The 24,768-nt window shown below is 44.8% G+C and overlaps 1 protein-coding gene across 2 annotated transcripts in view; it reads right to left on the reverse strand.

Moving 5' to 3' along the window:
• The window catches only part of Kcnh1 (potassium voltage-gated channel subfamily H member 1), a 308,472-nt gene that overhangs the window by 243,974 nt on the left and 39,730 nt on the right, over window positions 1-24,768 (reverse strand). For both annotated transcript variants that reach the window (XM_028882842.2, XM_028882841.2), the window contains exons 4-5: window positions 19,078-19,206; window positions 14,084-14,202 (exon numbers count right to left, since the gene is read on the reverse strand). In XM_028882842.2, coding sequence (XP_028738675.1) covers window positions 14,084-14,202; window positions 19,078-19,206 — 248 coding nt within the window. The remainder of the gene's footprint in view (window positions 1-14,083; window positions 14,203-19,077; window positions 19,207-24,768) is intronic.

The raw sequence follows: 24,768 nt of genomic DNA on the forward strand, positions 1-24,768 counted from the left end.
AAGTAAATACTCAGTTAAGCAATGATACGGATCTAAAGGCATATTTAAGCATGTAAAGAGTAGAGAGTCCATTATCCTCAGACTGCACTATGAGGTACTTCCTTGGGACGGAAGCAGCTGATAAGTGAGCCATGGGCTGCAAAGGACTATGCTGAGCCAAAGAACTGGTAAGACACATATTAACAAATCAAATGAGGCATTAACTACAAAGAAAAAACAGCCAACGAGGCAGTTAAGAACAAAGGAAATTAGAGATAGGAGGGTTTCAGAACCGAGATATTCTAAGGTCCTTGTTTTCTTCTGGAGGAAGTTAAAATGATTCGTGTTTTACATTTTATTTATTATTATTCTGGGGGGGGCATATTTGTGTGGGCATTGAGGTGTCATGGCATACTACACATGGAGGTCAAAGGACAACTTTACAGAATCTGTTCTCTCCTTCCACCCTTGGTTCTAGGACTTGAACTCAAGTCACTGGGGTTTGCAGCAAGCACCTCTGCCCTCTGAGCCATCTTGCAGTCCCTTAAAATGATTAACTTCAAGGTAAGTATGCATGGTAAAAATATACATCTATAACCTAAAGAACAGAGAAAAATGACAGTGTGCCTTTCAATCAATGGAGAGAAATGAAACTGATCAACGTTGGGGGGAGGAGGGGAAGCTGAAGGATAAAAAGAAAGTAATAAGCAGAAAACACAAAAAATCAGGTCCCAAGAAGAAGTCTGAATATGTCTGAAAGAACAAAGGCATAAAAGATGGCACTCTTCACAAGGAGGCTGATATTATCACAGAGGAGCCAATTCTACCACTTACTAAGGACAAGGCACCGCGCCACTCTGGGCCCAGCTTCATCAACCTCATAGGAAGCTGGCAGGACTGCTCAGGATAACACGTGTATAGTTAATACCTTGTTTGCAGAGTATTACCGTGCTAGACTATGCACTGTGTAAGACTTAGAGGTTTTTGTGGCAGAGGCACTTTGTTAAAAGTAAGAGTCAGGAATAAAGAAACTGAGAGATGGAAGACTTACAAAACAGATAGAAAATATATCCCAGGAAGATACTAACTCAGAAGAATCAGGCACAATACTTTTAGGCAGAAACTTTATACATATAAAAGATGACTACCTAGAAGGCTCCATGTGTTGCTGGAGGGCTTCTCTCCAGGTTCCCCAAGCCCCGCAGTCCCACAATCCACTTATAAAATAATCACTCAGACGCTTATATCACTTATAAACTGTATGGCCATGGCAGGCTTCTTGTTAACTGTTCTTTTATCTTAAATTAACCCATTTTTATAAATCTATACCTTGTCACGTGGCTGGTGGCTACCGCATCTTTACATGCTGCTTATCCTGGTGTGCTGCAGTGTCTCTCTCTTCTTCCTGTTTCCCAATTCTTCTCTCTTGCCCGCTATACTTCCTGCCTTGTCACTGGCCATCAGTGTTTTATTTAAATAGAGTGATATCCACAGCATCCATGCTTCCAAAGAGAGAAGCAGCCAACAGTCCTACCCAGCTATAACAGTCTATGAACCACAACAAGAACCAGCGTGGCCATGATAACTCTAAAGGTGAAGTCATGGCACACAAACTTTGGTGATAACCAACAGTTCTCTAATTGTACATAAAGCCAGCTCAACAACAGGAAAATCATGCCTGGTACTGGAAAGCTAGTCAACTACCCAGGACTGGTAAAGTCATGGATCTTGGAGGAGAACCTAAAACCGCCATTCTACTAAATCAGATCATCTCTAAATACATGCTAAATGTGTGTTCTTATACCCACAGATAAGTGTAACCCTCCCCCTCATCAAGGGAACTTTTCTTTGCAATGGATGGAGACCATTATAGAAAATGGCGACCAATCAAAATGCAGAGTTGTAGAACCCAGTCCCAACTGATTCATCTACAACACAACGCCCGCACCTAAGGCTCAGAGGTTGTTGCTGAAGACAGGAAGAGACTGTAAGAGCCAGAGAAAAGGGGAGTTTGCTGTCAGATTATGTCTTCTAGGAATGTCAGAAGCTACATGTTTACAATCTAACCAACATGGCTGCCTAAACAGTAGCTGAACAAGGATGACACCAGTTGACAAGGTAAATGGACAGGGGAAAGCTTGTGAGATCTCAATCCTGCACAAAGAGTTGCATGCAACTAAAGAATTTCGAGAGCAGGAGAAATGGTCTTCCGCAGGGATGGGCACACCAACTGGTTACCCAACACCAAGCAGTCAGCCCTGAAAACACACACATGCGATAGTGGCATTTACATATGGAGCAGGCTGCATTTATGTATTTAGGAATCTGTATACATGCATGTACAACAAGTGACTGAAAAGGAAGCCATGAATTTGAAAGACAGCAAGGTGGGGTCTATAGAAGGGTTTGGAGGGAGGAACGGGAAGAGGGAAATGGTGTGATTATATTATAGTCCTCAAAAATAAAAGAAATACTTAAAAAGAAAAAAAAGACTAACTGATAGATCAAACAATCTACCAGGCAAAGATGAATCACCTAGCAGCAAAATGGGCAAAGGACGTGAGGAAGAAACACACAGAAGCAGAGTCTGAAAGGCAAAGAGTTACGAAGAAGTAGACCTCGGTTTCATCTAAACCAACTGGAACCAAAATGAAATACCATTATCCACCAGATTGAGAAAACTTTAAGATTCTAACCCTGCCAAGTGGTCATAGCAACATGGAAGGCGGATGGTCTTCACACATTTCTGGTAAGAGAGTAAACAACATGCCCCTTTCCCAGAGCTAAAAATGGGCTGGGGAGACATCTCCATAGGGAAAGTGCTTGCCACAAAAGCGTGAGGACCAGAGTCTGGATCCTCAAAACCCACTTAGAAGCTGGATGTAGGAGCTTATGTCTGTAATCCCAGCATGCTGTGGGTGTAACGAGAGGCTGAGATAGGGGAACCCCAAAAGCTCTCAGGCCAACTACCCTGGTTTATGCTGTAATAAACAAAGCAGGAAGTCAGGACCAATACCCAAGGTTGTACCATGACCTCCACACAGGCACAATGGTACCCATACACCCATACCTATACATGAACACATGAACACACATCGTACACACACACACATTTTTTTAAAGACAGATTAAAAACAGAACTCAATTAGAATATGGATAAAAAAAACATGAACCAACCTTTTAAAACAGAGGCTATGCATTTGGAAAATAAGATCATTTTTTTAAAGTGTTCAACATTTTTCACCACTGGTATTGGAGCTCTCCAAGGTTTCCTAGTAACTTTACCCAGCAGGACTGCATAAGAGGATGATTGGACCATGGGCCTGGGTACCAGGTGTTTGTAAGGGTCTACACTTGACTGTAACTAGCAAAGGGGAGGACTTTTGCTCCACCCCTTGGCATTGTTAGAAATAGACCTTTGGAATAAAGTTCGGGTCAGTAGATAAGGATCCAGTCCCACTTGAGTCTATCCTGAGTTTCTCTCTGTTTCTCTGCCCTCTATTTCTAGCTAAGTCTCTTATCCCTCGTTCCTCAAGAGTCCTTGGGGTAAATAAATGTGGGAGCTGGTCTCCCACACACTAGTAAAATGTACATTAATACCACGATCAACTTCACTACATACTTAATAAGGTGGCTTTAATCTAAGAATGGCAACACCAGCCTCATATGTCACAGGTGGAATATAAGATGAAAATATAAGAAATATAAGAAAAGATATAAGATGAAATGCCTAATTGAATGAAGCTTGACAGCTTTCTTATGAATGTAAATCTACCTTTGCATGTATGCATAAACACACAAAACCCAGCACACACATTCATGGGAGTTTATCCCAGAGAAATGAAAACATACATTCACACAAAACCCAAGCCATATGTAGAAGGAAAGAAGGAAGGAGGGAAGGAGGGAGGGAGGGAGGGAGGGAGAGATTGATTGATTCAAGTTGTGCTTCTGTGAGTGGATGGTTACACAAATTGGCACAGCCGCACAGCGGAAAAGGGTAAAGCCACTGGCACAGACAGAATGGGGAGAGGTGCTAATGAAGGCCTATGTCCCTGTAACACTGCAGAGTCATGGGGTGAAGAATAAATTAATGTTTCCAGGGGAGAGGGACGGGGCTGTAACTATAATCAGGTTATTTAAAGGCTCCATGGTGGGAACAGAACTGATTTATCTCTTGTGGTGGGTCACATAAATCAATAAGTGAAATAAGGCTGAACAATTGGGTATAGTGTATCCAGTAAAATGGGATGGTGTGTGTGTGTGTGTGTGTGTGTGTGTGTGTGTGTGTGTGTGTTTATGATATAGTAATGGGATAAGTGTTGAACATGTGCAAGACGCGTGTTCAGTTCCCAAAGTGAAACACTGAAAGAGAAAAACGAAGAGGGGAAGGGGGGAGAGAGACAGAGAGAAAGAGACAGAGAGATCAAGAAGAGACTAAGGAGGGAGAGAGGAAGAATAGAAGAGATGGGAAAAGAAAAAAATGCACATACAAGCTACACATAGAGAAAAATGAGTACACATGGACACCAGTTAAATCTGAATACAATTTTTCATTTAACCAGCAATGGGTCAGTTTCCTGTTTGTGACTTCATGTTGAATCCAATGGCATGAGGCAGTGGTTTTAAGATGAGCCAGGGGACAGGTACAAGACACTCATAGCTTTTGCAACTTCTTGCTAATGTGAGTATATATAGTTTTTTAAGGGTTTAAAAAAAATCAATATTGGTTGTAAATTTTACTTTATAACATATCATACATTATTTGTTCAAGTACATAAAAATCACATATTAACTACTGCAGCTTTTCATTAACAACTGCATAAGTTATATAAACACGAGAAGTATCTCTAGGAAGGAGACCACAGCTTCAGGCTATGACCTATGGGAACAAGTCCCAAAGGGACTTCTACTTTACTTGTTTTCAATCTGGCTTTAATTGAAGTGAGAAACTATCAACATTTACAATCTCTTGATAGTATTTCTAACCGGATGTTAGCTGTTCTCTACTACTTTGCAAGTTTGAAAAGTTTCTAAATCAAAATAAAAAAATATTCATACCATGAAGTGTTACCTATGATCACCAAAAATTGGCAATAACCTAAATGTCTATTAGTGGAGAGGAGAAAAATGGGTCTAGATTCAGTTGTACCATGGAAAACAATGCAACCATTAAAGAGAATGAAGGAGACACATACTCTTTGAAAGATATACCGAATGCTTAGTAATGTTAAGTGAGGAAAATAAGATAAATGTTAAGTGAGGGGGGGAAATTAAAAATAGACCATGTTTTTATTTAAAAACCTTGATGTAAATATATGTACATTATTTATATCATATAATTATTATTATATGTGTGTATATTATATATATTATATATTTCACACACGCATATATAAACGGACAGTTCTCTCCCACTCAGCAGTCCTAAATAAACACTCAGAGGCTTAATATTACTTACAAATGCTCGTTCAGTAGCTCAGGCTTATTACTAACTAGCTCTTACAACTTAAATTAACCCATAATTCTTATCTATGTTTAGCCATGTGGCTTGGTACCTTTTCAGAGTACAGCATTCTTATCTTACTCCCTCTGTGTCTGGCTGGTAACCCTCTGACTCCATCCTCCTTCTTCCCATCATTGTGAGTTTGGCTTTCCCACCTAACTTCCTGCCCAGTTACCAACCAATCAGCATTTTATTAAACCAATTTGAGTGACAAATCTTTACAGTGTACAAGAGAATTATTCCACATCACATATATCATGACATCAAACTAGAGAGCATCTGCACTCAGTAAAAGTGAAGAAACAAGCTGTGTATGGGGAGGCTTATTTGCAAATGGTACATCTGCTAAGGGGTTCATGCTCAAAATATCTAAAGTACATAAAGAACTACTGATGTGCAGCAATTTCCTCCTAGATAAAAAAAAAAAAATCCCACCTTGACAGGAAGCTCATGGAGACTCTGGACGTTCTATAGAGAGGTGAAACATTTGACCCTGCAGGGAAGGCTCATCAAGACTCAACAAGTAAACAACGCAAAAACTTCAGGAAGTCCCTGAAATTGACCAGATTCACTAGGCTTAACCTTCAAGTTGGGCTTTGGTGGTATGATTACTTTGGTCTGTTGCTGATTTCTATTCACCTCTGGGGTGAATAGATGTTTGTTCATGTTCTCCCAAGAACAGTGTCACATAGGCCTGCACAGCAAGAAAACTGCTCAGGTGAAACATGAGCAAAGGGCCAGACGGCTGTGGATATCGCTCTGTATGCTGTGAATGTGTTGTTCTGATTGTTTGATAAATAAAATGCTGATTGGCCAGTAGCCAACATCTCTCAAAAGAAAGCATCCTAATATATGGCACAAGTATAAGGAAATATGCTCAAAATAACTAACAAATTTAAACTGAAGGGGGCTGGAGAGGTGGCTCAACAGTTAAGCTCACTTATGATTCTTACAGAAGACTCAAGTTTGGTTCCCAGTACCTACATCAGGTGACTCACAACTACTGATCACTCCAGCTCCAGAGGATCTGATACTCTCTTGTAGACTCTGTGGGCGTCTGCACTCGTGTGCACAGACACACATATAGACACAATTTAAAAGATAAATGAAATAAATATTTTTTATTTAATTTTATTTTATGTACACTGATGTGAGGGTTTCAGATCCCCTGGAACTGGAGTTATAGATAGTTGTGAACTGACATGTGGGTGCTGGGAATTGAATCCATGTCCCTCAAAGAGCAGCCAGTGCTCTTAACCGCTGAGCCATCTCTCCAGCCCCAAAATACTAAAAAATAAATAAATAAAATATAATCAGAGAGACCCTCACACCTGTTAGAATAATTTTTTAAGGTGAAAGAGAAGAAGTGGTGAGAATGAAGTGGAAAGTGAACCCCTGAGTGTTAGTGAGATGCAGGTTTGCACACCCACTGTGTAAAACAACTCGGAGGTCCTCAGAAAAACTAAAAATAGAACAACCATGTGACAGGGTATGTAGTCAAGCAAATGGATTGATATGTCAGAGGTCAGAGGTCACCTGCCTTCCTATGCTCACTGCAGCATCTGTCATAACAGCCCAGATCAGAAACAACCTGAGTGCCCAGCAACAGAAGAAGGAATAAAGAAGGCATCAGGTATAGCTAAACACACATGTATACACACACACACACACACACACACACACACACAAAGTATAGTGGGAATTTGTTCCACCAATTAGCTTTGAGGTATGAGCCTTAGGGTGTGGTTTCTGATCCATGTACGTGATTGCTTAAAAGGGAGGTGGGTCACAGCCTCCTCCTCTTCTTCTTCTTAGGGTGAATTCAGATGACTGGATCCACCTGGCTAGCTCAGTTGGTATACCATGAGACTCTCGATCTCAGGGTCGTGGGTTCATGCCCCATGTTGGGTGCCACTTGTTATAAGAGATGCATGTGGGTCTGTTTAATGGAACAACAAGGATTTATTAAAGTAATAAATGGAAAGATACACTCATGAATACAGAACCAGATGTCTGTTCTTCCCAGGAGCAAAATGGATTAAGTCACCTGAATCCACCCCAAGAAGAGGAAGAAGAGGCTATGACCCCCACCCCCTCCTTTTAGATGATCAAGTATGTAGATCAGAGACCATGCTCTAAAGCTTATACCTCAAAGCTAAAGGTATGAATGTGACGGAACGAAGCCCACTGCACTAAAGAAAATATATGTTAAAATAATGAGAGGAATGTATGAGTTCTGTCATTTTTAACATGATGGTTGATCCTGGAGAACATTAATTAAATGAAATGAGCCAGACACGCAAAGACAAATATAGCATGATCTTACTTAAATATAAAATTCATTTTAAATAAAGTATTAAACTCATAGGATTGTGGGAGAGAACTTGGGGGCAGGATGTAGGTTAAAGGATACCAAGCTTCAGCTAGAAGGTAGGATGGGGGGAGCCCTCTCTTCAGCCATTTAGTTCTTATTCTAAAACCTCAAAAAGAACCTGTTTTATCCCTGAAGACTGAGAAAGTTTCCAAAACAGGGTACAGAAAACCAAAAGTCATGATCTAACAAAGATGTGTCACTCAGTGTAAGCACACACAGGTGTTCACATACAGGCCACATGGCTCTCCTAGAATGTCATCCTCTTTTGAACTCACTCTCTACTTGAAGAGAACTAAGAGGGACATCCTCTATGGAGAAATGACCTACAGCCATACTGCTAGGCTGCCAGACAGACCTTACATACTGCTTCAAAGGCAGGTTCTGTCCCCTGCAGGAAGCCTGGTGCACCTCTGAATGGCAGCTGCCAGTTGTACTGCCTGAACACACTCAGGGTGCAGCTGGAAGACTATGAGCCATGGTGGGGGTGCACTCACACCTCCCTCACCTTGACCACGGTGTCTGCCCCAGCCATCACTGTTGCTGACCTCAGAACAGTGCCAGAGAGGGACTAATGGGTGGAAGTGGGATCTTACGTACATATTCCCTTTGGAGAATCCACAGAAAGAAAGGCCAGGGCAGAGTGGGCCCAGACAGACACACTGCAGCAAGGTCACTCTCATGGGAAGACAATGCAGTGAGCCCAGCTGAACAGGGCCAGGGCTCTCCTCTACAAACTGCACGTTCCTCTTAGAAAGGTGCTGCAGATGAGGGGACATGGGACTCAGAGAGATCCCCCTCACACTCCTGTTCATGGATGCTCTGCTCAGCCACAGGGAGAAGGATTAGCTGACAGCCTCCAGCTATTAGTTCAAAATAGACAGGAAGTGTCTGGTGAACAAGGGCCAGTGATTGGACAAGAAAGTGTCCCTTTGGGAAACATTCCTGCCCAACATGCCCCCGTGGAACCCTCAGATTGGCACTCTGATCCTACTTGGAGGACCCTCTCTGAGCTGAGCTTCCCCTGCCCAATACCATGTCCCCCTTAACATTACTCAGTTTCTGCAGTCAGGGGCCCCAGCTTGTGATAAAGGACCCCAGCACAGTTTGTACACTAACATAAGAGCATTTTAAGAGCAGGGTATAAATGTAGTCTCCTGACCCCAAGAAGAGGGAACTCACAGGCCCCTACCAGCATTTACCTAGTCACCCTGGGCTGTGACTTGAATGTAAAATGTCCCCCACAGGCTCATGTGTTCAAGCACTTGATCCTTGGCTGGTGGCACAGGCTGAGGATAACATCATCCTCAGCGTCCTGCTGTAAGCATCACAGGTTCTTCTGACTTCCAGCCTTGCATGGGAAGTGTGGAAGTCCTTACTGGGTCCTCAGAGCACAGCAAAATTACATGTCTGTGAAGTCGGGAGCCGCTCTTACCTCACCAGAGAAGTGAAGACCCAGGTGGCTGCATGAGTCGCCATCTGCCAGGGAAGACAGCCTGAGCAGACTCTGCTGCTGGAGGGAATAAAGCGGGCAGCCCACCCGGACTGCCACAGGAAAGCCGCTATTGCTAGGTGGACTCGTCAGAATTCAACACTCCAGCAGGACCCAGTCACAGACCTTTATGTTTGAGTGTTTCCTCCATGAGGAAGATTTGAGGAAAATCCCTCTACCTGTCTGGCAAGAAGGGACAGACAGGGGCCATCTGCTCTGACTGTTCTCAACAAGGCCTGAGCTCCAGGGAAACCACTCACCAGGCTGGGCCTTGCTGGTCCTGGAAGGAAAAAACCAACAGCTCTCCTCATCCTAAGCCTCCTAAGAGAGAAGGAGAGGCTGTAACACAGCCATTGAAGGGCACAGTCCATGGTCCAGGCTCACTAAATGACGGGAGTCGGGAAATGCAGGACATCCGACCCAGCTATCACACTGGGAGTTTAAAGCAATCATAACTAAAACACTAAGGGCTGGTGGATAACACAGACAGCATGCATGAGCAGATGGGCAATGTGAACACAGAGAGGGCCAGTCTAGAAAGAGCCAAATGGAAAGACTAACTATCAAGAAAACACAATAACCAAAATGAAAACCAATTTGATGAGATCGTTAGGAGTCAGGATTCAGCAGAGGCAAACCCAAATCTCTGAGCTTCAGTATAAACCACTAGAAATACTAGAAGCTGGAAAGCAAAGGAGGGAGAAAGACTGAAAAAACAAAGTAGAATATCCAAAAACCAGGACAAGTACTGAAGGTGTAAACACAGAAGTGCCAGGAATACTAAGCACTGAGGCTTCACCAAACTGGAGTCAGCCACAGATCTCAGCAACCAGGAGTGGGATGCTGCCACAAAAACAAGACAAACTCATGTGTGCCCCATTAAACCACACAAATATCAAAAGCAACAACCACCGTGAAAGGAGCCATAGATAAAAAATTGCCCAACTGTCTTAGCATCTTTTCCAATGTGATGAAATGCTCTGACCAAAGCAACTTGAGGAGAAAAGACTACTCTGGTTCCCAGCTCAAATGCACCGTCTACAGTGCCAGCGAAGTTAAGTCGGCGAGAGCTAAAGCCGCTCATCACGCGGCTCCTATAATCACGAAGCAGAGGGGGCTTGGGTGCCTGCTGCTGCCCAGTTCCCATACACACAGCCAGGATCCCAGCCAGGGAATGATGCCCCCCAGAGGACAGGTTCCCACGTCAATTAACACAATCTAGATAATCCCCCACAGACCTCCCTGGGGAAGTTAGAGTCTATCAAGCTGACAATCAACCCTCACCTTCAGAGACAAAAAGATAAGGATCACCCCAACATCTCAAAACCCAAGTGTGCAGACAGAAAATGCACACCGACCTACATATCTGCACCCCATGGAATCACCCCCAAAGGGAAAGGGAAACGGAGATTTTCTCAGACAAAGAAAGATCAAGTGAACATGCTGCCAGTAGATGGGTCTCACAAAACATACCAGAGGAGGTGGAATTCACTACAAAGAAGGGAAATGGTGCAGGTCCTACTCCAGACACACTCAAAGACAGGAAGACTCTCAGAGAGACAGCAAAGGTAAGTGAGTTCCATTTTGTTATGTTAGGTACCTAGCATAGAAGTTTAACCAAGTAATAGCAGCATGGGTAGGCAAGACTGTTCAGAGGGTAAAGGCACTGGCCACTGATGACCTGAGTGTGATCCCTAGGATCCACGTGCTAGAGGGAGAGAATTGACTCCTATGAGTTGTCCTCTGACTGCCATACATCCAGACACACATGCATACATACATGTAGTAGAAACAACAGTGACAATGTGCATGTAGACGTACATTTATAAAAGACATGAAGGAAAGCAATGGCCATGGACTGGAACACAGGGCTATATTGTTATTAGAACGTATTTCCACTGTCCACGGAGCAGTACAGTGTGTGAACGTATGAACAGACTTGAAGGCAACCACTAAAGAAAGAGTTAAAAGAGGCATACTGAGGGATAGCTCAACCAACACCGAGGACCTGCGTGTGGACCCCCAGCCCCTGCACAGAAAGCTGCGTGCAGCATGCCACGCCTGTGATCTCAGCGCTGTGGAGGCAGAGAGGGTGGGTTCCTGGAGCTCACTGCCAGCTAGCCTCGATGAATCAGTGAGCTCCAGATTCAGGGAGAGACTCTGCCTCAAAAACAACACACACAGTGATTGAGACAACACCTGACTTTGACTTCTAACTTACACATACACACACATGCGCATGCCTCCCTAGATATGCACACACCCACACCCACATGGACACATACATATAACATGCTCATACACAAAGGAAGCACGTTTTATCTAATCATTCAATCCAAAATTGAAATATGAAAACTGTCCAATTAAAAACAAGATAAGGGCGTTGGTGGCCACGCCTTTAATTCCAGCACTCGAGAGGCAGAGGCAGGTGGATCTCTGTGAGTTCCAGGCCAGTCTGGGCTACAGAGTGAGTTCCAAGAAAGGCTCAAAGCTACACAGAGAAACCCTGTCTCAAAAAGAAAAAGAAAAAGAGTGGACCACACACCACAGGGGCGAAAACCAAGGGCAGTAAACAGAGTTGAGGTACCAACATGACAGCAGCAGCCTAGCTTCATAATCACGTTAAGCTTAGCTTGCCAGACTGGTTTAAAAAGCATCCAGCCGCATGCTATCTGCAGCCCTGTATTAAATATGAGATGGAGACGAGATGGGAAGGTATGCGTGCCAGCGCTAACCAAATCAAAGCGAGGTAACGACATTTGTTTCCACCAGACCAGACTTGGAGAAAACAACTGTATCAAGGATAAAGGCAGCTTTAGAGTCAGGGGCCAGCTCTCCGAGGATACTTAGCAATGCTGCACAGCCACACAGCCTCTCAGTCTACGAGAAGAACTACGAGGAGGGCTGGGGAGATGGCCCAGTGGGTGAAACACTTGCTTTGCAAGCAGGAGGACCCCAGTTCAAATCTCCAGCACCCACATAAAAAGCCAGGTGTGGCCACGCATGCCCCGACCGGTAGCCCCAGCACTGCCTGGGGCAGAGGCAGGAGGGCTTCTGGGACATGCTGGCCACCAGCCCAGCTCCAGGTTCAGTGAGAGGCCCCGTCTCAAAGGAACAAGACAGAGAGTGATACGGCAGGACACCTGATGACCTCCTCTGACCTCTGAGTGTGCATGGGTGCGTGCACCCACACAGACACACACAAATAAATAAATGAAGATGTATTTTAACTGAGTATATAAAAATTTAACTAAGACTATAATTTATCAAAAGTTATGTTTCGATCGATTGAGGGAAAGACCAAAATCAGTAATCTAAACATCTACTTTAAGAAACTAGACAAAGAAGAGAAAATTAAATCAAAAGTAAGAAGGCTAAGATAAATAGCTAAATCTAGGCAGAAACCAATAAAAAGAAAATCAACAGAGAAATCGGCAAAACCCAAAAGCTAGTACTCTGAAAATGTCCATAAAATCAGCAAGCCACTATTGGAAGCTTGCCCAGGGATAAGTCCCAGATTCTTGCCTCATTTTGGAATCAAAGGGCCAGACAGGTAGACAAAACACTAGGTCATTTCCTTCTTCCCTTCATTAAATTAATTTCTATAAATTAAATAACACTGCTGAACAGCTATTAAGTGCTAGCTGTGGGTCTAAGCTTGGGATTATCCCTGAACAACAAACACAACAAAAAAGTTGTTGGCAAAAGCTACAAGAGCTCCTGGGGCTTACCCAACATGCACTGCACATGTGCAGGATACCCATTAGAGCTCAGCATGCTGGGAATTTCTCCCTTAAGAAAACTGGAAGCCAGAAGTTAGGCCATAAGGACCATATCTTTAACCAGTGCTCAAAAGCTGACTGGCTATCTCAGAGCAAATTGAGAGCTTGTGCTGACACATCTGGCTAACAGAGAGGTTTGCTGAGAGAGGCATGATGTGTCCTGAGAAGATCCTACCTTCACCTCACTGAGAATCTGAAGACCAGGCCTGACTGAAGGTGGTGTATGGAGATGAGGGTGCATTTACCCTGACAGGTACTTCTCGTGGCTTCCAGCCCTTCAAACATTCCAGCAAACGGGAGAATGCCACCACCTCAGATTGTCTTTACTTCAGAGGTTATCGAATCAACAACTTTAAGAACATTTACTAACCTGAGAAGGATTCATGGATATATAAAGTAAACAAAGAAAGACATGGTCATTCTCAGGTACATCTCAACCCTGTAAACGTTAAATGTGGAGTTCTTCCTCTTTAGAAAGTAGGATGCTTTCCAAAGGAAAGCATCAAATATACACCAAATAATACTACACGGCCAGAGATCGTAGATTTTCATTCTCCTCCTTTTGATTCCTGTATCATGCTTTCCTTGAATAGTATGTATTGCTAAAATAGCAAAATTGTCTATGACTTGTTTTTGTAAAGGTCTCCTTTACAAATAAAAGGCAATTCCAGCTCCTTACTATGTCCTAAGAAAAGTAACTGAACCTGTAATCACATGCAAGTCTGAATCCAAGGCTGTCTCCAGGCTGCCTTCACACACAGCAAAGTGTGATGACCTAAGCAGGCGAGATAGCACAGTTTATAGAGTCCAGACAAACCAAATCCCAGCCAAGAAGGTGGGCGGGGGGGCCCCTTTCACACTGGCATACCAGCCCACATACCCCCCGAAGTGACACCAGCATACCAGCCCACACACCCCCAGGAAGTGAGGCTGGTGGGCTATGCCAACCTTACCTCTGCCAGGCGCGAGTGCTTGTGGACATTCTCTCCCTTCTGTACACTAGGGGCCAGCTGCTGCAGGACGCCCCTGCTGCTTGTCAGAGCTCTGGTCAGCCGAGCAAACTTCCCCCAACCTGAAGCAGGCAGAAGAGCACAGAGACAAAGTCAGCCACACACCAAAAGAACACAGGCATTCTTACCCAGCGATACCACTGGACAATGCCTAGTGTCCTCTGGAGCTCCCATGAGTCCATCAGTTCACCCTGAAGTTTTGAGGTTGGGGCAGCAACATGTTTTCCCAACATACTTGAGCTCCGTTCTGATCACAGCCTTGACACAGCAGGGCAGGTGTCAGGAACTTTACACACATAAGGAGGAGGCCCAGGGCACCGACATTCACGGACGTGTCTGGAGTCCAGACTTCTCTGCTCAAGGCTCTTTCACTGACTCACACCAGGCCATGGAGATGGTTCTCTGCCTTGGGTGACTTGCCTCAGGCTAGTCTCAACTCCTCCATCCTCTGATCTTGCAGAAACTGAGCTGCAAACTGGAGTTTGTAAATGATGCAACTAGCCAGGTTTGCATTGTCTTCTCCAAGACCAAGAAATGAATGATCGACTTCTGGGTGTGTGGAGGAAGGCACTGGCTGATTTGATCGGTGTGGGGAGGGGGAAGGTCATAGAGGGCAGGTGTTTTCAGAGAATCTAAGAAGTCTACATGATCCTTGCTGCCTGTAAAGTCCCCCAGATACAATAACACTCAACAGACAACATCTGAATCAAGGTTCTGACCAGGCAGCTGACCCATGAGACCTCTGAAAGCTTGCCAGGCCTCAAGACCAGGCTCTCCATACACATGTACATGGGGCTCACAGCAAATAAACAGAGCATGCAACTATTATCACTTATGGTGCTGAGATGTCGGTGCCTTCTGAGAAACTTCATCTTCTAACTTTTACCCTGGAGCACCTTCCCGAGACTGATCTAGGATCCAGAGGACTGTCAGACTAGGGAGAATGGCTTGGTCTTTGTATGGCCTTTAGAATTTTTCATCTGATAAGCTTTGCTCAATACAACAAGAACAGTAAATCAGCCCTAAGCTTCACTCAGAAGCACCATGCTCTAATGGACACCTTCATCGCCCACACCCCACGCTAGGAAGAGAGAAGCGGAACTCTGTGACTTTCAGACCCAGTGCACAGTGACTGTCGGAGCCCCACTGGGGTCAGCAGGAGGAACAGCCTAGACTCTGCAGGGGGTGCTGACATCTTCCCACGGACACCACTACTGAAGGTGCTCAGTGGGATGTGCTTTTCAAAATCTCCCCCAAAGACAGGCTCTCCTTCAACTTAGAGCAGCACTGACACTGAGCAGTGGATGCACAGGTGGCCAGCACGAACCACTGCCTTGTGTCCGTGAATCGTGAACCCACAAAAGTGGCCAGTGTGCAACACTCCAGTCTTTTCCCCATCGATGTGCAAACATGAAAGGTCTACAGTGGCTACGTCAGCAGCTTCACTCACTAATAACCTTCCCATTATCCCCCGGGCAGAGATGATCCATCAGCACTGGGAGAAGCAAGGCTGTAATGAGCACCTGACTCACCTTTCCTGAGAGTATCTCATCAACGTGCCCCAGGAAGGAGCCCTCATCCTCCAGTGTTCCAACCCCGGCCCTTATAAAATCCTCTCTGGAGTTCTCACTTTCATCTGTACACCACCTTTGGTCAGGCTCACTTCTGACTGTAAAGTTCAATGCACGGTGAGTCTGCACCTTTGCCACAAGTTTCAAGAAGAGGGTGACTCATGCTTTGTGTGCAATGTAAAGGTGAAGGTCAAAGGTCAAAGCCTCGCACTCCTCTCCCCACATGCTCAGCCTCTCAGCTTAGAAGAGGAAAGCAAAAGCCACACTGTCTGCCCTTCCTAAAAGAAGTAAAGAGATAAAGACCAATCGGCCGAGCGTGATGCATCCTCATCTTAGCCTCAGTGTAGCCCACCCACCTGCTACCAGACAGAAAACCCTGCTGACTCTCAGTCCCTGCTCAGTGACATGCATGTGGCACGTTAGTCAGCATCAGGGAATTAGTCAAGGGGGACAGCAGAGTGAAATGCCAGTGAGAGCTGAGAGTGAAGAGGGGCTGAGGAGGCATCCCAGAGCCCAGCTGCAGCGCCCGGGCTCCACGCTAGAATGGTCAGCTCTCTAGGATCCAGCTGTTGGCCTTTTGTTGAGTTAGCTGTTCAGAGAAAAGATGTTAGGCACAGGCGGGCTTCCTCAACCACTCTCCGGACATACCCACACCACCCAGGCACTCAAAACGTGAAGCACAGGATCAAAGCCACGTAATTTGAAACACAATTTGAACACACGCGAGTTAAAAAAGCTAATCAGATAGTAGGAACACCCCGAGGCTATTGGGGAGTTTTCTGCGTGTTATTGTCTTCTTGCTTCCATTCCAGCTCATGCTGAATTCTAAACAGGCCCAGGGAGATGCTGACGGTGGTGCTGAATTGTGAATCCCACAGGATCAGTTGAAAATAACCAAGAGTATATCCAGAAAGCAAGGGCAAGCCAGAGCAATCCAGCCACACACCAGCACTTTTCCCATCTGGATCAGATCACACCAATTCCCAGGCCTTTCCATCATAAATGGACTAATGCGAAATCTGACTTTGTCCTGAGCATATCACCATGCTACCACAGTGGGCCAGGAAAGCAGAAGCATCACCCAGCATTGGACTTAGAAAGTCATGTCTTTGAGGTGGCATTAAGCTGGGATGCCTACCAGGATTCTCATATTGAAAGCTAATGTGTGAGCATGTAGATGTGTTTATATATATATATGTGTGCATGTATATACACATGTATGTGTATATGTATACATATGTATATGCATATGTTCATGAATGTGTGTATATGTATGCAAGTATGTTTCTGCATATGCACAGGTGTCTATATGTAAATACGTGTTATATAGATATATGTGTGTGTGTCCTAAGTTGTCTACAAATAGCCACATGTTATTCATGTTATTTCACTGACAATAAGAATACACAACAAGAAGTTACTTTGGCTAATAGAAAATAGTTAAGAGGGAGGGAGAGAATGCACCAAGATTCTCAGCAACAAGATGCACCATGGGGGCAGATCAGGCTAAGTAAGTGGAGCACATGATTCTTGAAAAATAAACCCAAACCAGCCTCACACCATCACTCTGACTCATCACTTCTTTCAGGTTTTGTGAGAATAAAGTAGATACTTAGGAGCCAGATAAGAAACACACTCAGAAGGCTATGCCTTTCCTACAATAATAATAATAATCACATACCACTAGATCTCAGCAGAAAACATTTGACATGACCAAACCATGTTATTTTAAATTTTCAAATAAACACTTGAAAAATAATTGTCAAAATAGCTGGATGCCCTTAAAACATCACTTTTGGATTTGTTAGGTTAAAAGAAGCAAGCAGCCTTTCTAAGCCGTTCACCATACACTATCTGCTACTTTGAGGAATCTTCAAATCAAAACTAGAAACCAGGCAGTGAGACGCCTGAAAGGAGAGGAAGACACTGGGAAGGGAGACACTGCGGGGTCTTAACCGGGGTCTCTCTGCAACTGACTCTCTGAGCTGCCACACCCTGGAAAAGGGCGGCACACAGCGCTGAGATATGAACTCCATAAATGTGTCTAAATGTGACGCTATTTTAAACACCCTCAGAGACACCACCAGGGCACACATTGATGCCTCTCCCCCCTCCCCCCATGACACTCATTTAACAGTCTTTGTCACATCCACAGTGACATGCCCTAGCCTGCCTCTCCCCTGGACTCCACTGGCATTTCTCAGCTGCAGCCCAGGGATCCTCAACAGCACAGCTCTGAAGCAGAAAGCCAACCACAGGGCCAGGTAGCCTGGCAACAAGAAACAGCTGCTGGGTTCTTGGTTAATTGAGTGCAAACTGAAGGAGAGGGGTGTGAAAGAAGTACTCTGATGCCCTGTGATCTCAGACTCCCAGCAACAGCATGTTATCCCAGGGAGCTGGGCCAGCCTAACTCTCCCAGCAACCCTGCCATCTCCTTTCCAAAGCCTCCACTGTTATCCAAACAATGCACACCTATAGTCTGGTTAAAATCTAAGGCCATGCAGCTGATCAAATGACGCCTACAGAAATGTTGCTCGAGTCCCTGGCCTCAGTAATGCCACATTTGAAATCAATTAACCAGCCACAGACTCAATGCGACCAGACACACATAAGTCACATTTAGATACATATGTGGGGGGGTCAGCGCTTGGTGCTGGGTGTATGAGTGTATCTAACTTTTTCCTAATTGTGTGACGGTTCAAATGAATGAATTCAGCCCATATTTTGGTTTCAAAACCATGGCAGACACACAGTCATTTACCAACATCTCGGTTTTCCTGGCATCTTCCCTTTCAGGTTCATCATTGCTTGATTTCCAGTTTTAATCTGAAGAGGCTGCAACAATCTACAAGTCAGACCCAAAGACATATACATGGACGTCATAAACACGGCCATGCTTATGCATGTGGGTGACCTTGAAAACCTGTCAAGAGCAATAGGTTAGTGGGAAAGCGACTGCCTAGCACACACAAGGCCGCACGTTTAATCTCCATTACGGGAGGGATGGAGGAAAAAGGGAAGGACACCTGGAAATTTCCTGGTGAGGTCAGATGTGCCTGATTGCTTTCTTCCATCAAACTGTAACTGTGAAAGGGTTAATTTCTAAATGCTTTACCCAACAACATTTTCTGTCTCTCTCTTCCCCAAGCACACTGCAGAATAACATAATACCCGACACAAACTAAGATTTAAATCCTGATCTCTGTGCAAGATTGCCTTGGCAACCTCAAATTTTCTGTAGCAAAATCAAGAGTCAAGGGGGAAAATACGTATAAATGTACTCGCACGGGGAAAAAACATATAAATGTACTCGCATGGGGAAAGAAAAAGAATGTAAATGTACTTGCACAAGCCAGAATTACCAACCTTTGCACGAGTCGTCCTCAATGGGCTGCTTGAAGGCCGTTATGTCACTGAATGTGCACAGGAACAGAACCACTTTATCCTGTTCATTCCGGATGGGAGCGATCTTCACAAAAAACCACACGGGTGTCCCTGAAAGGAACATCAAAAGGGTGGTCACTTGTTCATTATCCTCATCTGAGGTCCTGGAGAATCAAGGACTTGGGAGTGAACAGATATAAATACTAATTCACTGTTACTTCAGGCATGGGCATATCTCAGTCTTTTTTCTTGCTGGATGAAAATTTACAAGTGACCCCACAGCAGGGACTTCCTTATCGTCACAGAGTCTGAAATCTCTTAAAACAGAAAGCAGCTTGAAAATCTCACCAGCACTCACAGAAGAAACTTAGATACAGAGAACTAAAGACTTCTGAAAGCTCAGGGTAAGAGTAAAAAGTGCAGCCGAGGTGGACACTACAACCACAGACAGACTCTGTCCCTGGCTGAAGATTCCCACTGTCCACATGCAGCTGTGAAACTACCATCCTTGTCGCATGCTTGAGCAAGCATGGGCCAAAAGCTGAATTTGTGTAAGTATGAATAACCCTAAAATGTATAAGCAGTCAGAAAATAGATCAAATGAAAATATGTCACCCCTAAATCTTGGTTACTGAAATACACATCCATGGTTAATGCTCATCTCCCTCCCCTCTGCATAATTTTAACTGTCAGATTTGGGGTGCTCTGAGAAAGCCAATGGATTATAATACCACCCTAGGAAAAGCACATTTTGAAAGAAAATCCACAGTTCAGAAGAACAGCATTTCAAAACCAAGGGGAAAAAAACGTGACCTTGAAATTGTCCAGTTTCTGGAAGATTTCAGTACCTGTATTTTCGGGGTCCTCTGCAGAACCTGTGGGACCTGAAACTTTCTGCACCAAAGCAAGCAAGAGTAAACCAAAAAGAGTGCGGCAGCATCAAGCCACATCTGGCTGTAGTCTAGCCAACAACACAGAGCAAACACGCCTGGAAAACACCTTCTCTTGGCTGCAAAGAAAACCCCGTGTTAAACCAGACGGGAGGAGCCACACCCATGGGGAGACCAGGAGCCTCACCTCCCATCCTCCTAGCTCCACTTCCTACAGGGCTCCAGGCCTCAGAGCCTCCTCCCCTGCCCTGCAGGAAGCAGCTGGCCCGATGCCTCCGGGCACATTCAGTAGGGCTGCACTGCCTGTTTATAGTCCACTGCCAAGGCTTGCGAGAACCCACTCCTCTGAGTCTTGAGAACTATCACACCCATCATGTTGGGGAGCCTTTGTCCCTTCTCCAGAGCTCTGGCTCATCAAGAACTCCCTACATTTCAGCAGCACCATCTGTATAAGCTGCATGCCTCCCTCCGTCCAGTTCCACTCACTGTCATTTCTAGAAATAAATGCTCCCTGATTAAATGCATATCATTCTGATCATTTCTTTTCTGTCTAAATAGATAGCTGGTGTCCAAAGTTCATATTGCCATAGAGTTCATCTTGAGGTGGTCCCCAGGGCTAGTAAGGAGGCAGGAACCTCCTGTTCCTGGTGTGTAGCTTCCTTTGGAGGGACATCTTTCCATGTGACCCCCAAGGCCTTTCCTCGTGGGCTAGTAATTTAGGAGACAAGAACTCTGCTCCGTTCTGCTCCCCTGCTTTAAAAATGGTGGGAGGAAATGCAAAGGGCAGGGTAACGGTTGATGTGAGGAGAGGCCTAGGATTCCCAGGTGCTCCCCATGGCAGGTGGATAAGTCTGTGTGTTGCAGGGTCACTTTTAGAAAGCTTTCCCACAGATACAAACCATACCCTCAGGATTAGCTTTCTCAGTTGTAACAGTGACATTTTCATCTCTCTCTCTTGATTCCTACATCTCAGTTGCTCTGATAATGGACAAGGAATTGTCCCCCTACCAAAAAAAAAAAACCCTTAATAACTGGGGACTGGTTCCTTAAACAGCTCATAGTCCAGTCTATGAACAGGAGTCTCGACCTACTTTCTCTGTCTTACTACCCTGCATGCCCATCCAGTGGCCTGTTCTGTACCAGGTAGTCATTGCTGGTAGATGTGTCAAAGACATCAATTCTGCAGCAGTGTCTTCCCAGACACTCAGGCCTTCCTCCATCCCAAACTATCACTAAGAAAGCAAGTGGAACAGATCAACTTTCCACTCCTGGAAATACTCCAGCAAGAATGGGAGTCCTCCAGTACAGACCAGAGATTTCAACCCATTTTCCTCACAGCAAAGCATTTACATCTAGTGCAGTGGCGCTCGATCCTCCTAATGCTGAGACCCTTTGACACAGTTAGTTCCTCAGGTTGTGGTGACCCCCAACCACAAAAGTACTTCGTTGCTACTTCATAACTGTAATTTTGTCACTGTTATGAATCATAATGTAAATACCTGATATGCAGGATATCTGATATGCAACCCCCAAAGGGGTCATGACCCACAGGTTGAGAACCACTGACCTAGTGAACCATCATTCAGACTGTAAATAGATGAAAGAATTGCTTCAAGTGAACATGAACCTTCTAGAGTCTGGACTCCCACCATCCAATCTCACATCTCCCTCTCTGGAGGTCCTTAGGAGAGTCAGGACCCTTTTGGCTCTTGGATTGATCTTCCTGCTGGCAGAGGTCAGAGCAGACAAACTCCAGAGGTCTCAGAACCCAGAACTGCAGCAAGACTAGTCCATCATGATTCAGGCTAGCGATGAGCCCAGATAATGCACATACAGAAAAGAGTAAGCATGTGGTGCCCCATTCTGTGTCTGAGGAAGATGGATGTACAAACCTAGGAAGGTAATACCTGATAGAGTCGCTGATGGAGAGGCAGCTGCTGTTGCCGGGAGAGGGGTCCATTCGCAGCCAAGGATGGTCAATAGGAGGTAAGTTCCAGGTCAGACACCTGTCTCTATTCACTCTGATCCTCATCCCTAAGGAAGTCATGTCCCCTACCACTTAGCCTGGCCTTGGCACATCCTCAACTCTGGTAGCCAGGAAACAAGACACAAGGCTTGGATGTAAGAGAGATGTCTGAGCCCCATCACTCTTCCTTAAGGCCGCCCCCAGGTACTCTATATAACCAGACCTCTGGGCATCAGATCATGTTCAACAACAGCAGAACAGACCAACCTATGTTGGCCAGCTCTTGGGAAGGGTTCCATCATGCTGGCCATGCTGCTAGGTCCAGACACTGGACTTAGGAAAAGCAGCCTGGCCCAGGAACAGACCATTTGGTCTGGGGTTAACTTCCACTAAGACAAATGCTGAATGCAGAAATGTGAGGCGGCATGGGGCAGGGGGAGTGGCCTCCCCAAGCCCAATCTCAATCCTTTCTCTCTTTACTATGAGGCCTGGTCATGGCAACTTAGTTTCCCTCAACATCAATTACCCACATACAGAACCGGGATAACTAACTTCCCTGGGATTAGGTAAAAATAAGCCTACGTAATACATGGGTGTCCAGAGCCACGACTTCCCTTTCCTTCTTCCTTTCCAATTCTTCTTCTCACGCCTGAAATCCCCCGGGGCTGTTTCAAGGACTTAAAAGAAAATGTATCTCACAGTGTTTGAGGAAACTCACCCTGTTCTGAGGTGAGAGGGCCCGTCTTAACCACAGTGAGGGGGAAGCTAAAAAAAAATCAATGCTTAGGCCTCCACATAATTAAAGAACATAGAATAAAACCTAAATAACTGGAGAGTGGAGCTGCCTGTAGATAAGACAGTACAACCGGGTAAGATGTCAGAGCTCCTGCTTAATGTATAAATAAAATGCAATTTCTGTCAGAGTCACGGTGGGGCTTTGTGTGCTTTTCTTAAGAGCTTGATAAATGGGAATTCGACTCAAATAGAAAAATAAAGGTGGCCTTAGGGGGAAAAAAGATAATGGCAGTGATTACCTACTGTCATAATTAACATCACTAACACTGTTTGCAAGACAAACAACTATGAAAACATCATCCTTTACTGAGTACTTGCAATGAGCCAGGCTCTGACAGGCTACAGTTTATACCTCACAGTGCTGTGAGGGAGTAGCTACTGTAACTTCAACCCTGTAGTAAGCATGGAAAGCTTCACAGTGCTGTGAGGTGTAACTTCAACCCTGTAGTAAGCATGGAAAGCTTCACAGTGCTGTGAGGTGTAACTTCAACCCTGTAGTAAGCCCGGGAAGCCTCACAGTGCTGTGAGGTATAACTTCAACCCTGTAGTAAGCATGGGAAGCATCACAGTGCTGTGAGGTGTAACTTCAACCCTGTAGTAAGCATGGGAAGCCTCACAGTGCTGTGAGGGGATAGATATTGTAACGTCAACCCTGTAGTAAGCATGGGAAGCCCAAGAGAGTGGGTGCTGCACCCACTCACACAGCAGAAGAACAAGAAGACAGAAACACACACGCAGATAGGAGGATTTACTGTATAAAGAAAAGGGTGGAGCTGCAGAGAGGCTCAGGAGAGAAACCTATACAAATGTGAGCATCTGAATTCAATTGCCAGAACCCAAATAAAAGAGTTGGCCATAGTGGTCCACATTTGTGATCCAAGCACTGGAGAAGCAGAGGCAGGAAGCTCTCAAGGGCTCTCTGACCAGCTAGTCTGCTCAAGAAGCTCTAGGCCAATGAGAGACCCTGTCTCAAAATACAAGGTGGATGACTCCTAAAGAATGACATGGAGATTGTCCCCTGGCCTGCACACATGCGCGCACGCACACACACACACACACACACACACACATTCATACTCACATGCATACAAGTGCACACACAAACAAGCAAGCATATGCACACAAGTGCACACATACACCTGCACACACATGAACACAAACAAGCAAGCATGTGCAGACCTGCACACACATGAACACACAGAAACAAAAGAAGAAAAGGAATTTCAAATCAAGAAGAACTGAACTATTTAATAAACGATACTATGGAAATTCAATGACCAATGCATAAAATCAGTTTAAATACTAACCTTACATAATATATAAAAATATTCCAAATTGTTTAATATTCTAAAGAATATTTTAACGCAACTATTTGGATAACAGAGTAGAAAATGAAGAGTACTTTTATTACTTGGATGAGGAAAAAAGTTCCTGAAAACCTTCTATAAAACTCAGAAACATGAAAAAAAAAAAAAGATGAAAAAAAATTCACATCTGCCAGGCATTGTGGTGCATAACTTTAAACCCAGCACCCTGGGGACAGAAGTAGGCAGATTTCTGTGAATTTGAGGTCAGCCTGGTCTACAGGGTGAGATTCAGTACCTCTGGAGCTACACAGTAAGATCCTGTCTCCAAAATATTTTTCACTTCTATGTATTTTTTTTAAGTTCCTAAACATAAAAGAGAATTTTAATATGGAAAATGGCCCCTCAGTGTGTGTTTGATTTGAGATTGATAGCCACAACACATCAGCAGCTCTTTCACAGAATAAAGAAAAGATGAGCCATCTGGAAAACGGACAAAATATGACTGTTTCAGGACTTACATTTGTCTCCACACTGAAAGGCAGAAGCTGTGTCTCAGGTGAGGGTCTCGGCTCAGCTAGCGTCAGGGCTGAGCTGCCTGTGGGAACCAACAGCCCCTTGGCCAGCCACTCCTTCTGCAGGCACTGGCCCAGGGGCACTGCTGCAGGACGCCTTTCCCTGGGCATCTCTAACTGCGCAGCTGCTCCAAGCTCAGAGA

Source organism: Peromyscus leucopus, chromosome 15 (assembly GCF_004664715.2).
Source record: "Peromyscus leucopus breed LL Stock chromosome 15, UCI_PerLeu_2.1, whole genome shotgun sequence".
Taxonomy (NCBI): domain Eukaryota; kingdom Metazoa; phylum Chordata; class Mammalia; order Rodentia; family Cricetidae; genus Peromyscus; species Peromyscus leucopus.